The 14,248-nt window shown below is 40.8% G+C and overlaps 1 protein-coding gene across 1 annotated transcript in view; it reads right to left on the minus strand.

Moving 5' to 3' along the window:
- Positions 1-1,806: 1,806 nt before the first annotated feature.
- Positions 1,807-14,248, minus strand: part of Lzic (leucine zipper and CTNNBIP1 domain containing) — a 17,680-nt gene continuing 5,238 nt past the window's right edge. The window contains exons 2-5 of the mRNA XM_045149075.1: positions 13,075-13,210; positions 10,173-10,271; positions 3,960-4,041; positions 1,807-3,545 (exon numbers count right to left, since the gene is read on the minus strand). Coding sequence (XP_045005010.1) covers positions 3,487-3,545; positions 3,960-4,041; positions 10,173-10,271; positions 13,075-13,210 — 376 coding nt within the window. The 3' untranslated portion in view covers positions 1,807-3,486. The remainder of the gene's footprint in view (positions 3,546-3,959; positions 4,042-10,172; positions 10,272-13,074; positions 13,211-14,248) is intronic.

Consider the following 14,248-nt stretch of genomic DNA (forward strand, 5'->3'; position numbering starts at 1 on the left):
GCGCTTGCCTGCAAACCTATGGAGTCATGTTCCACTCTCCAGGTCCCACATGATCCAGACACACAAGGTGACATAAGCGCGCAAGGTCACACATGCGTACAAGGTGGCACATGCGTCTAGAGTTCAACTGCAGTGGCCGGAGGCCTTGATGCTCCAATTCTCTCCCTCTCTTTCATAAAAAAATAATAAAGTATACAGGAAACAAGCCTTACAAGTCATTTAACAACTGTAGTTGCATAGAATGTACTCATTTCCCTACTTGTTTTTCTGAATTAATACCAAGTTTGTGAAAGAGAGTATGTCAATTGATGCTTAGATGAGCTGTTAAATGATGGATTAGTCACAATGAAAAACATTTTCTGTATTAACAGTGAGGAATGCAGCCAGGCATGGTGGTGTATGCCTTTAATCCCAGCACTCAGGAGGTAGAGGTAGGAGGATTGCCATGAGTTCAAGGCCACCCTGAGATTACATAGTGAATTCCAGGTCAGCCTGAGCTAGCATGAAACCCTACCTTGAGAAACCGGAAAAAAAAAAAAGTGAGGAATACAAAATAATCCTGTGATGCAGGTAATATTATCCCCATAGAACAGAAAAGGAAACAGGTTTCACCACATAGCCCAGGCTGGCCTCAACTTTTTTCCAGTCCTGGCTTCCCACAGGCCAGGATTACAGATATGTAACACCTACTATGATGGCCTACTAATGTTATTCTTTTGTTGTTGTTTGTTTTTTCAAGGGTAGGTCTTATTCAAGACCAGGCTGATGTGGAATTCACTCTGTAGTTCTAGGTTGGCCTTGAACTCACAGGATCCTTCTACCTTTACTTCCCGAGTACTGGGATTAAAGGTGTGCACCACCACACCTGGCTTAGTGATACAAAAATATACATACATACATATATACATATATACATATACATATATATATATGTTTTGTTTTTTTTTTTTGAGAGAGAGAGAAGCAGAGATAGAGAGAATGGGCACAACAGGGCCTCCAGCCACTACAAATGAACAGATGCATATGCTGCCTTGTGCATCTGGCTTACGTGGGTCCTGGGGAATCAAACCTAGGTCCTTTGGCTTTGCAGGCAAGTGCCTTAAACGCAAAGCCATTTCCCCAATCCCACTGATGCTATTCTCTCTCTTTTTAAAAATTTTTATTTATTTATTTATTTATTTGAGAAGGAGAAACAGGCAGAGGGTGGGGGAGAGAATGGGCGTGCCAGGACTTCCAGTCACTGCAAATGAACTCCAGGTGCATGCGCCACCTTGTGCACCTGGCTTATATGGGTTCTGGGGAATCGAACCAAGTACCTTTGACTTTGCATGCAAGCGCCTTAACCACTAAGCCATCTCTCCAGCTATTCTTAAAGAAAGTTTATATGAAGCCCAGACTAAGGACTCCAAACTCATAATTCCTTTCCAAATGCAAAACAACACTAATTTCACTGGTATGTTGGGAGAACAGGAACAATGGAGAATCTTGCTATGGCTTATAGTTCTTCAAATACAGCAATTCATTTTTTTTTTTGTTTGTTTGTTTTATTTTTTGAGGTAGGGTTTCACTCTAGCCCAGGCTGACCTGGAAATCACTATGTAGTCTCAGGGTGGCCTTGAACTCACGGCAATCTTCCTACCTCTGCCTCTCGAGTGCTGGAATTAAAGGTGTGCCACTATGCCTGGCTCAAATATAGCATTTCTGTTAGTAGGAATACACCAAAAAGAAACTGAAAATAAGTATTCAAACTTGTTCAAAGGTGAAAACAACCCAGAAGATCATCACTAAATAAATGGATAAACAAAATGCACTATCATATAGTGGAATATTATTTAGCCATAAAAATGAAGTATTGTAATAGCTACAATGTGGGTCAACCATGAAAACATATGAAATGGAAAAAGTCAGACACACAAAAAGGTCACATAATGTATGCTTCCACTAATATAAAATATCCAGAATAGGTAAATTCCTAGAGATAGAGTAGATTGTTGGAAGCTGAAGGGCTGGGAAGCCCAAATGGGGGAGTGATTACTTAACAGGTATGGGGCCTCCTTTTGGGGTGATGGGAGTTATGTGGAACTCGGGTTAATGGAAGTCCAGCACTGTGAACATACTGGGTGTCACTGAATTGTACACTACAAAATGCTATAAAACACAGAGGAAATAATGGCAACTGACCAAAAAGTCCTAGAAGACAGCAAATACTCTGCTTCTCCTAGGTTTGTTTTTGATAGTTATAAAACAGCACAAGAAGAACCCACAGGCCAGGCACAGAGGCACTCATCTGTAGTACCATGATGCCAGCTTCTTAGGAAGCTGAGGCAGGAGGATAGCTTAAGCCCAGGACTTTGAGCTCAGCATGGACAACACAGACAGACCCCATCTTAAAAAAACAAAAAACATTATGAACTCTAAATAAGGCATTACTATAGTTGAGGTCCCCTAACTTGTCCAATTGGCAAAGCACCTAATAGAATTTAAGTTTACAAGAAGCATTTAAATGTTTTTAGTTTGTATAAAATGCAAAAAAGAAGAATACTGAGAAATATATGAAGGAATCTAGAAATAGAAAGGGCAGTGCCTAAGAAAAAGCTCACCAACAAGCTTAAGGACACTGCCATGTATTTGATCACACAGTCATAATCACTCAGGAGAGAAACTTGCTTTTCTCAAAACTTATTTTGTGTTTCTCCAAAAACTGAAGAGTAGAGGGTAACTTGATGTTACCACCCTCTGAGTTTGGCAAAAGGTCATAAAGGGAGGGCCTCTAGCTGCCAATGCCTATTGCTTGTCTAGTGAAACAACATAAGAGGTTAAGTTACTTCAGGAGACTCCCAACAGGGCTCCCATTGTTCCAAGTTAGAGATTCAGGATACAAAGGGCCCCATTCATACTGACAGCTCACAGGATAGAGAACGGCCCCTCAGTGCCCAGTCAACTTTGGCTTAGGACACTGAATTTTCATAGACACTAACTTGTACAAGTTGTAATACACTGGGAGTCAGGACACTGGAGTCTTAACCCAGATCTGACTCTAATATGACTTGTAGCAAATCACTTTCTCTGAGTCTTAGTCTCCTTGTTTGTAAAATGAAATGATTTCTAAGACTCAACAAATGCAGAAAGTCTACTGGTGTTAAGAAACAGAAAAGCGTCATTAGCTCACAGTTTTCATTCCCTATCAGCACTTAAAAACAAAGAATCTCAATAAAAATAGAATGAGGAAGTCCATTTTCTGTTCTCTTCTCAGACAAATCATAATGACTAAAATCCAGTGAGTCTCTCCATCATGACAATCCAGAGTTATTCAAGAAGGAGAAGAATAAAAATCCTAAAAAGAAGTCACAGTACATTTTCATGTCACCTGTTCTTAGGATGTTCATGCTTCTTGACAAGCTCCATTTCCTTACAATGACTCCAAATCCTCAGAACAAAAATACCATTTCCAATAAGAATGGGATCTGGGCTAAAACTCCCACAGTGTCATTTTTTTGCTTTTTCAACCTCAAAACTTGCCAGAGCAAGGACTTTGTCTCCAGAGCCTAAGGAAAAAGACATAATAAAAAGGTTATTTCAAATGCACTCAGTTCTAGTTAAAGAGGTAACAGAACTAGCTGCCATTATCAATATATTAACCTCTCTACTTCCCATTTCCATCCCAATTTCTTCCTCTTTGTTTAAAAAAAAAAAAAAAAAAAACTAGCCACAAAGAATGGCTTATTGATCACAAACCCTAACTCAGCTGTAGGTATCAATATATAAAATTTTAGTTGTTTTCTATATTGTTCTGACAAAAAAAAAATATTTTTTTTTTAAATTAGGCTGCAGGCCAGGGTGTCAGGGTGATGCCCACCTTTAATTCCTGGTCAGCCTGGGCTAGAGCAAAACCTTACCTTGAAAAAACAAAAAAAGAGAAGAATAAGAAAGAACAAGAACAAGAAACGTAAGGCACTCACCAAGGTCTGTGGAGACTTTCTCAAACTGGCTGAGGAGAGCACCTGCATTGGCTGACAGGAAGGCTTCATCATCTGCTGTCAACTAAATAAAATAAAACGAGTTCAATGGAGTGGGGTCAGATGTTACAAGCATGTTCTAGGAGCCACAAGTAAGAATGTCTTTGGTCCACAAACTACACCAGAAGTCAAAAGGCTCTGTTACAAATACAGCAGTTTTTCTTATGCCTAATATTAAGTTAAATACAATAGCTTCTCTCCAAGTTTCCTGAGAGCTGTTAGCATCTCCACTTTCTGTTGAGTGTATACATCTCTTTCCAGCTTTCCTGCCATCAGAGCTCTATCCATCTATAACAGACAAATCCAAGGCAGGTGGTATGTAAGCGAAAAACATTATGTGTACAAAATTCAGCTTTTCAGAACTACGTCTTTTTTGCTTTTGGTTTTTTCAAGGTAGAGTCTCACTTTAGCCCAGGCTGACCTGGAATTCAATCTGTAGTCCCAGGCTGGCCTTGAACTCACAGCAATCCTCCTACCTCTGCCTCCCAAGTGCTGAGATTAAAGGTGTGTGCCACCATGCCCAGCTTTAAAAACTTATTTTTCTACAAGTTTCAATAGATATGTAAGTCTATAAGTTTCAATAGATAACTGATACTAGATTCCTGAATATGCTGCTACATATAATTCCCTACCAGCAGAAGCACTAATAACATGTTCTCTACACTGGTATTATTCCTAATGATGCTACAGACCAGCCCTACCAGCAGAAGCATTAATAGCACATTCTATACACTGGTGCTATTGTTATTATTATTATTATTTTTAGTCTTAATAAAAAGAAATGTCAATCCCTTTTGAAGTCATTTCTACTAACCCATATGTGGTAGAAGTGTGGCAGGCCCATAGCCTCAGGATTTTTTGATTAAGGTTAAACTTACTAGTTAAGTCTCTAGCCTAGCATCCTACTTGCTGGAGGAGGTGTCACTGGGGGCGTTTCTTGTAGTTCCAGCCCTAACTTGTGTGAAGAGCAGTTTGCATTCTGGCAATCTGGCTTGCTAGTGTTGGTTTTCTCTTACTCTCTGCTGTGGACACTGGAGTGATGCAGTTTCTTCCACCATGATGGAACTTCCAGTGGATTCTGCAAGCCTGAAATAAACCCTTTCCTCCCATAAGCTGCTTCAGGTCAGATGTTTGTCCCAGCAAGGAAACACACTTCTGCCTCATCCTCCTCAAATGCAATGGCTCAGTGTGTGGAACACACAGAAATATTACATTTGTGCTAACATAAAAAAATGTTCTGCCAGGGGTAGGGTGGGGCCTGGAGAGATGATTAAGTGGTTAAGGTACTTGCCTGCAAAGCCTAACAACTTGGGTTTAGTTCCTTAGTACCCCCATAAAGCAGGATGCACAAAGAGGCACTGTTTGCAGTAGCTAGAGGCACTGGTCTCTCTTCTCTCTTTTACTCACACACACACACATACACACAATCTCTCTGCATGCAAATAAATAAATAAATAGCAGCCGGGCGTGGTGGCACAAGCCTTTAATCCCAGCACTCCAAGGCAGATGAAGGAGGATCGCTGAGAGTTTGAGTCCACCCTGAGACTACATAGTGAATTCCAGGTCAGCCTGGGGTAGATTAAGACCCTACCTCAGAACATACCCCCCCAAAAAAGATATACAGCTTACATGCCAAATTATCATTTCAATGAAGTAAAAAAAAGCCATTTTAGTTTATTGCCACTCTATTCATAATAGCTAGGACATGGAACCAGCCTAGATGTCCCTCAACTGATGAGTGGTAATGAAGATGTGGCACATTTACACAATGGAGTTCTACTCAGTGGTTAAAAAAAAAAAAAAAAAAAAACGAAGTTATGAAATTTGCAGGAAAATGGATGGATCTGGGAAGGATTATACTATGTGAAGTAACCCAGGCACAGAAAGCCAAATACATGTTCTCTCTCATATGTGAATCCTAGCTACAGATGATTGGACTTCTATGTGAGTAGGAATAAAACTCAGTAGCACAGGCCAGTAAGCTAGAAAGGAGATATAAAGGGAATAGAAAGGGAGGAAGGGGGTACTGAATAGGATGATATCATATATATGTAATTAGAAGAACAGATTAATGGGGGTGAGAAGTGAAGTCAGGGTAAGAGACTGAGTAAGGAAGGGTGGAGGAAGGGATAAGAGGATATAAATAAGTCATATGGAAACCTACTTTTTTGGACAATGGAACACTCAGGAGCCATAGATTGCTAGTAGAAAATTTTCAGTGCCAAGGATGGGATACCTTCCTGTGAACTGTTGGCCAGGGAGGTCCCTGATATCCCCAAAATATTACAGGCCATTGCTAAGGCCCTTGATTTCCTATTGCTGATGACTCCACATACTTGGTCTGCAAGGTCACTAAGAAATCTTGCTGGAACTGAGCTGATAAACCTCCTCCATGTAGACCAGCTGACAGAAAGCCAGAAAAAGCTATGTTGTATCCAGTTCAATGGAAGACAGAGAAATGACAGTGAAGATACTCAACAGTGGACACTATTAGCCTTAAATTTGGCCAGCCAGACCAAATGAGCCAATGGGTGCAATACTGGCATGTCTGTTATGGGGGAAACCAACCACTCTCTAACTGGACTGGTGGCCCACTCTATGGAAGGGCAGACATCCCTGATACTAAAAACCTACAACAGGGGTAGTCATGAGCCCTAGGGGTGTAATGTCTGCTGGTGTTTGGCTAAATGTATATACTATGCTCACCAAACTGCCCAGTAAACACTCATCTTAATGTTCATATCCATATGTTAATGGTACTTTCATTTTTGGTTAGAGAAACTTCTCTTTTCAGATGGCAGTGACCTTGGGATGACTCAGAAGGCACCACAGTGCTGAGAAGTGACAGAGGAAAGCCAGGCATGGTGGCACACGCCTTTAATCCCAGTACTGGGGAGACAGAGATAGGAGGATCGCCATGGGTTTGAGGCCACCCTGAGACTACAGAGTGAATTCCAGGTCAGCCTGGGCTACAGTGAGACCCTACGCTGGGGAAAAGAAGAAGAAGAAGAAACAAGAAAGAAGAAAGAAGAAGAAGAGACAGAAGAGTGCTCAGCACTGAAATACCTCCATCACACCTTCCAAGGCTCAGGGTCCATTGTGGAAGAGGTGGCAGAAAGAATGTAAGAGCCAAAGGAAGGGTAGGACTCCTTACAATGTGCTCCTCCAGACACAAAATGGCCTGGATATCCATGACCTCACAGTGCCTGACACTACCTGCATAAGACCATCATAATAGGAAGAAAAGATGATGACATCAAAATAAAAGAGAGACTGATTGAGAGGGGGAGGGGATATATGGAGAGTGAAGTTTCAAAGGTGATATTGTTTACAATTATGGAAGTTGTCAAAAAAATAATTTTTTTTAAAAAAGCCATTTTATTCAAGGCCACCCTGAGACTCCATAGTGAATTCCAGGTCAGCCTGAGCTAGAGTGAGACCCTACCTCAAAAAGCCAAAAAAAAAAGCCATTTTATCCAACCAACAACCGAGCTCTAAGAGACAGTTTTGGTCTTTGTCTTAAATAGGGAAGACAAAGCTGACGCAGGCACCTGTGGTACAACAGGGGGTTCACTGCTGAGAGGGCCACTATCTGGAACCTCCTTCCAAAGAGCTCAGTGGAACTTTCCTCTGAACAAAAAGCAAGTAAGCATCCACAACTCTGGGAGTTTTCAGAGAGGTAAGATTGCTATCCACTAGTACAGGCCTCTCCTTTTCCCCATCTAATGGCACAGATCATTTGGAGGTTTATGTGCTCTTGTCAGTACACAAGCAGAGCCTTGATGGGTCCGTGTAGTGCATCTTGGGGAAGAAATGAATATAGAAACCCTTATAGTAATAGCTGAGTTAAGATGTTTTCCCACAAAGTTACCTAATAAAAGCTATTTCCATTAAGTATACATTGAGTAAATACCCAATGAGAGAAATGAATACTGCGGGTTGTAGTACAAATATACAGATGTCATTCATGCCTACAGCAAGGATCCTTCCATCAAGCCAGTACTGCTGGTGAAAGGATCCATAACTACACTCCGTTCCATTAGCAGCATGCTCTGCTCACCGCATGGGCAAGAGGTCACATACAGGAGTGGATGACCCCCAAAGCATCTGCATCATCAGAACATCACACCACACATAGATGAGGACCTTCCCTCCCACAGTGGAATAAATGGAAGCCCCCTACACTGGTACTATTCTGAATGATACTACATACCATCCCTACTACCACTAGTACATTCTATACCAGGGCTTTGTAAGGGGCTTTAGTTTTCTGACAGGGTCTCACTCTATAGTCCAAGGTGGCCTGGAACTCCCAACAATCCTCCTGCCTCAGCCTCTCAAGGACTATAATTACAGGCATGAGCTACCATGCCTAGTGAAAATTATAAAATTTATTTTTGCTGCAGAGTGAATATAGGCCCTTGTTCAAGCTAGGCAAGTACTCTATTATTGAGCTGTTACATATCCAATGTATTTCTTTTCATTTAATTTTTTTAAATTTTATTTGTTTATTTGAGAGAAAAAGAGAGAGAGAATGGGTGCGCCAGGGCCTCCAGCCACTGCAAATGAACTCCAGATGCATGTGCCACCTTGTGCATCTGGCTTACACGGGTACTGAGGAATTGAACCTGGGTCCTTTAGGTTTGCAGGTAAGCGCCTTTACTGCTAAGTCATCTCTCCAGCTCTCATATTTTTATTTACTTAGTTATTTGAAAACAAGGGTCTTCTATATTGTCCAGGCCAGACTCAAATGACCCTCCTTCTTCTGCCTCTCAAGTATCCGGGATTCTAGATAGGCAAGCTACTGCACCCAGCTTCTAAGTGCTTTTATATACATTACTTCATTGAATCCTCATGATAACTACAAGAGGTAGAGACTATCATAATCGCCCTCCTACAAATGGAGAAACAAAGGCAAAAAGTGGTTGAATAAGATAACCTTCCAAGCCGAGTATAGTGGTACATACCTTTAATCCCAACACTTGTGAGGCCGAGGTAGGAGGATTGTTGTGAGTTCAAAGCCAGCCTGAGACTACATAGTGAATTCCAGGTCAGCATAGGCTTGAGTGAGAGCCAACCTCAAAAAATCAAAACAAATAAATAAAAACCTGCCAAAGGTCACATATCCTAGTATGAAGAGCAGGGATTCAAATCCAGCCAACCTGGCCTGAATCTATAAGCTCTTTATCAGTGATCTACTGAATTACCCATCATTGCAAATTACCTGTTAGCCTATAATCACACTGTGCTCCATAAATAGACTTCTGAAAGTATCAGGTTCATAAAGATGCTTGAAACTCTTGGAAGAGATAGGTCACACATGCACAGAAGCAATGTTGCTAATGAATTCTCAATAGGATTTCAAATTAAGGCTCCAGATATAAATGATAAAACATTAAAGGTGAAGTTCAAGTAGAAGTGCTTGGAGGCAATTTAATATTTTATTTATTTATTTATTTGAGAGAAAGAGAAAATGGGCATGCCAGGGCCTCTAGCCACTGCAAAGAAACTCCAGATGCAAGTGCCACCTTGTGCATCTGGCTTACATGACTACTGGGGAATCAAACCTGGGTCTTTAAGCTTCACAGAAAATCATCTTAACCTCTAAGCCTTCTCTCCAGCACCCCGGAGGTAATTTTTTTTTTCTTTTTTTTGACATAGCATCTTGCTCTAGCTCAGGCTAACCTCGAATTAACTATATACTCTCAGGCTAACCTTGAAGTCATGGCAATCCACCTACCTCTGCCTCCCAACTGCTGGGATTAAAGGCATGTGCCACCACTACCCTGGAGGTAATTCAAATGGCCACATATGGTTTAAGAATCTACATTTATAGTGGGGTGTGGTGGCCCACACCTTTGATCCTAGCACTTAGAAAGCAGAAGTAGGAGGACTGCTGTGAGTTCAAGGCTACCCTGAGACTACACAGTGAATTCCAGGTCAGCCTGGGCTAGAATGAGACCTTACCTTGAAAGAAAAAAAAATCTACATTTATTATGAAATGGAATTGTTCAAGGTACTAATTTCTTCAGGAAATTTTGGATGGTGGCTCTAAAAGCAATTAGCAAATTTTTAAGCTCTAAGCTATCACAATAAGCAAATTCTTGGTTAGGCAAAAAAACACACAGCCACTGGATCAATGTAAAGAAACATTACCTCTGCTAAATTTGTCCGGAGCTGACTTGGTTGTTTCTCTGCAAATAGTCTGATGACCTCTGGGGTTTTGAAGGCCTGGCTGATGGTTGTCTGAATAGCCTGTAAACATAACAGAGCAAGAACTCAACATGATGTATCAAAGCATTAGATGGGACAAATTTGCAACTGATCATGTGTGCATAAAATATGTGTGATGTGTATACATGTGTGTATAGATGCACACATGCTGCGCAAACATAATGGAAGCCAGAGAAGAATTTTGAATTTCCTCTTCTATTCCTCTTTTACCTTTATTTATTTGAACCAGGGTCTCCCAATGAACCTGTTTCTCAGTTTTTGGGTTTTTTGTTTGTTTGCTTGCTTGTTTTTTGTTTGGTTTGGTTGCTTTTGGTTTTTTTGTTTTTTTTTTTTAAATCAGTTTTTGTTTGCTATTTATGGCAAGTCACTGGTACATAAGTAAATTAAGTACATAAGTAAATTAAGTATATAAGCAACACATAATACAAATATATAAGTAAATCAAGTTCTGAAGGATATACTGCTTTATGTATCAAGTAGACAATAATCATGAAATTTACCAAAAACAGGGCATTTGGGCTGGAGAGATGGCTTAGTGGTTAAGGTGCTTACCTGCAAAGCCAAAGGACCCAGGTTTGATTCGCCAGGACCCACATAAGCCAGAACCACAAGGTAGCACATGCATCTGGAATTCGTCTGCAACAACTGAAGGTCCTAGAGTACCCATTCTCTCTCTCTTTCTCTCTGTATCTGCCTCTCTTGCTCTCTCCTGTCTCTCTCTTGCTTTCTCTCTGTCTCTCTCTCTCTCAAATAAATTAAAAAAAGGGGGCATTATGGCTGGGTATCATGGCACATGCCTTTAATCCCAGCACTCAGGAGGCAGAAATAGAAGGATCTCTGTGAGTTTGAGGTCAGCCTGGGACCAGAGAGTGAATCCCAAGTCAGCCTGGGCTAGAGTGAGACCCCACTTCAGGAAAACAAAACAAGGGCTGGAGAAGCAACGTAGCAGTTAAGGCACTTGCCTGAGAAGCCTAAGGACCCAGGTTCCATCCACAGATCCCACCCAAGTATGCCAGATGCACAAGGGAGCACACACATCTGGAGTTAATTTGTGGTGGCTGGAGGCCCTGGCAAGCCTATTCTCATTCATATTCTTTCTCTCTCCCCTCCCTCTTTCCCTCCCCCCCCATATATATATCTGCCTCTTTCTCTCAAAAGAAAGAAAAGAAGAAAGGGAAGGAGGGAGGATTAAAAACAAAAAACATTTGACCTTTTGATGTTGGCTATCCTTATTGGGGTAAGGTGGAATCTCATAGTTTTTTTAATTTGCATTTCTCTGATGATTAGGGATGATGAACATTTTCTTAGGTGTGTGTTTGCCTTTTGTATCTCTTCCTCTGTGAATTGCCTGTTTAACTCTGTGCCCCATTTTGTGAGTGGGGTATTTGTCTTCTTATTGTTTAGACTTTTGAGTTCTTTGTAAATTCTAGAGATAAGGCCTCTATCAGTTGGATAACCTGCAAATATTTTCTCCCATTCTGTGGGTATTCTATTGGCTTTGCTTATTATATGCTTGTCTGTAAAGAAACTCTTCAGCTTCATATGATCCCAATGGTTGAGTGACTGTTTTAGAACTTGAGCCACTGGGGTTTTATTCAGGAAGTCTTTTTCCATTCCTATATCATGGAAAGTACTTCCTAAATTTTCTTCCAGTAGTTTTCGAGTTTCTGGTCTTATGTTGAGGTCTTTGATCCATTTGGATTTGAGTGTTGTGCATGGTGAAATGTGTGGATCAAGTTTTAGTTTCCTGCATGTGGTTATCCAGTTTGTCCAGCACCATTTGTTGAAGATGCTATCTTTTTTCCAGTCTATATTGTTTGGGCCTTTGTCGAATATCAAGTAGCTATAGTTGCTTGGCCCAAAATCCGAGTCCTCAAGTCTATTCCATTGGTCTATACTCCGGTTTTTATGCCAGTACCATGCTGTTTTTATTACTATGGCTTTGTAGCGGAAAGAATGTCAGAGTTACATGTTGGGTCATGATTTGCAGAGACATTTATCATACTAATAACTGGGGGCTAACTCCACAATGCACGACCCATTTTCATTAACAAGGAGGGTCTAATGGGAGGGGGTAGATCACAGATGAGCCTAAATAATGGTACCAAACTGCCTGTATTCACTGAAAAGAAAACTAATAAATTAAATTTAAAAAAAAAAAAGGCAAGTTTTTCTCCTATTGTTACTGAGGACTGAATCCAAGGCTTACACATAGCAGGTAAGTGCTTTTTCACAGGGCTACATACCTAGCCCTTAAAAGACTACATTTTCAACTTTTTAAGAGGCTGAGGTAGGAGGATCGCTGTGAGTTAAAGGCCAACTTGAAACCACACAGAGAACTCCAGGTCAATCTGGGATAGAGTGAGACCCTACCTTGAAAAAAATTTTAATTTATTTGTTTATTTATGTGTGTGCACATGCATGTGTGTGTGGGGGGGGTATGCCACAGTCTCTTGACACTGCAAATGAAACCATGTACATGGGCCACTTTGCACCTGGCTTTATGTGGGTGCTGGGGAACTGAACCCTGACTGTCAGGCATTGCAGACAAGCATTTTTTTGTTTGTTTGTTTGTTTTCAAGGTAGGGTCTCACTCTAGCTCAGGCTGCCCTGGAATTCACTATGTAGTCTCAGGGTGGCCTTGAACTCACAATGATCCTCCTACCTCTGCCTCCTGAGTGCTGGGATTAAAGGCAGGCACCACCACGCACGGCTCTGCAGACAAGCATTTTTAACCACTAAGCCATCTCCCCAGCCCCAAGGATACCTAATCTAAGTGAAATATATTCATAAAAGAAAAAATAAATCAGTAAATTATGCTTACCAGTTGCATTTCACTTAGTTCATCTACCAAAGTCATATTTCCTGACATAATTTTCTTCAGTGAATCATTAAATTCACTTAGTTGCTCCAGAGTTTCCTTTTTTGTTTCTTCATATTCATCTGTATCAAGTTCCTCTCTGAAATACAGTGAACATGCAGAAAAATAGAGTTCCAAGAGTAAAAAAAGCAAAGGCTAATGGAAAATAACAAAATGCTAAGGATTCATTTGTCCAAACAAAGAGTTATAGTATGGGCATTTTAATTTTCTTGCAACATGGTTCACTTAAAACATTTTCTTTTGTCTTTTCTCCTTTCTTCCTTCCTTTCTTCCTGTGTTAAATTGAATAAATACAGGGCTAAGAGCATTCTATCCACTAAGCCAATCCCCCAAGTACCTAAATAGCTTTTTCCAACTAAAATGAGGCACACTTAAAAAACACACAATAAATTGGGTGTGGTGGCTCATGCCTTTAATCCCAGCACTTGGGAGGCAGAGGTAAGAGGATCACTATGAGTTTGAGGCTACTCTGAGACTACATAGTGAATTCCAGGTCAGCCTGAGCTAGAGTGAGACTCTACCTTGAAAAAACAAAAAACAGTAACTTCCCTTAAATTAATAGTACAATCTTTGACAACAATACTGAACAAGCCAAGCCTTAGGTAATAATAGTACCTACTTAGCAAGGTGGCTATGAGCATTAGATGAAATTTTTTTAAAACATGTTTGGCATGCCACATGTGGTGGTGAATGCCTTTAATCCCACCACTGAGGAGGCAGAGAAGTAGGAGGATTGCTGTGAGCTTAAGGGCACCCTAAGAGTACATATGAATTCCAGATCAGCCTGGGTTAGAGTGAAACCTACCTCGGAAAAAAAAAAAAAGTGTGGCGTGTATAGGAACAGTTAAATAGCTCCTGTTATCACTATCATCAATGGTAGGAAACATTTGAGTACCCTGCAAAACAACAGCAATGCAGTACTTATAACATTGGTGAGGAGTTATTTTTATTCACCAAACAAGCCACATTAAATATTTAACACAAGGGCTGGGTGTGGTGGCACACGCCTTTAATCCCAGCACTTGGAAGCAGAGATAGGAGGATCACCATGAGTTTGAGGCCACCCTGAGACTACAAAGTGAGTTCTAGGTCAGCCTGGGCTAGAGTGAAGCCCTAC

Source organism: Jaculus jaculus, chromosome 5, assembly GCF_020740685.1.
Source record: "Jaculus jaculus isolate mJacJac1 chromosome 5, mJacJac1.mat.Y.cur, whole genome shotgun sequence".
In the NCBI taxonomy this organism is placed as follows: domain Eukaryota; kingdom Metazoa; phylum Chordata; class Mammalia; order Rodentia; family Dipodidae; genus Jaculus; species Jaculus jaculus.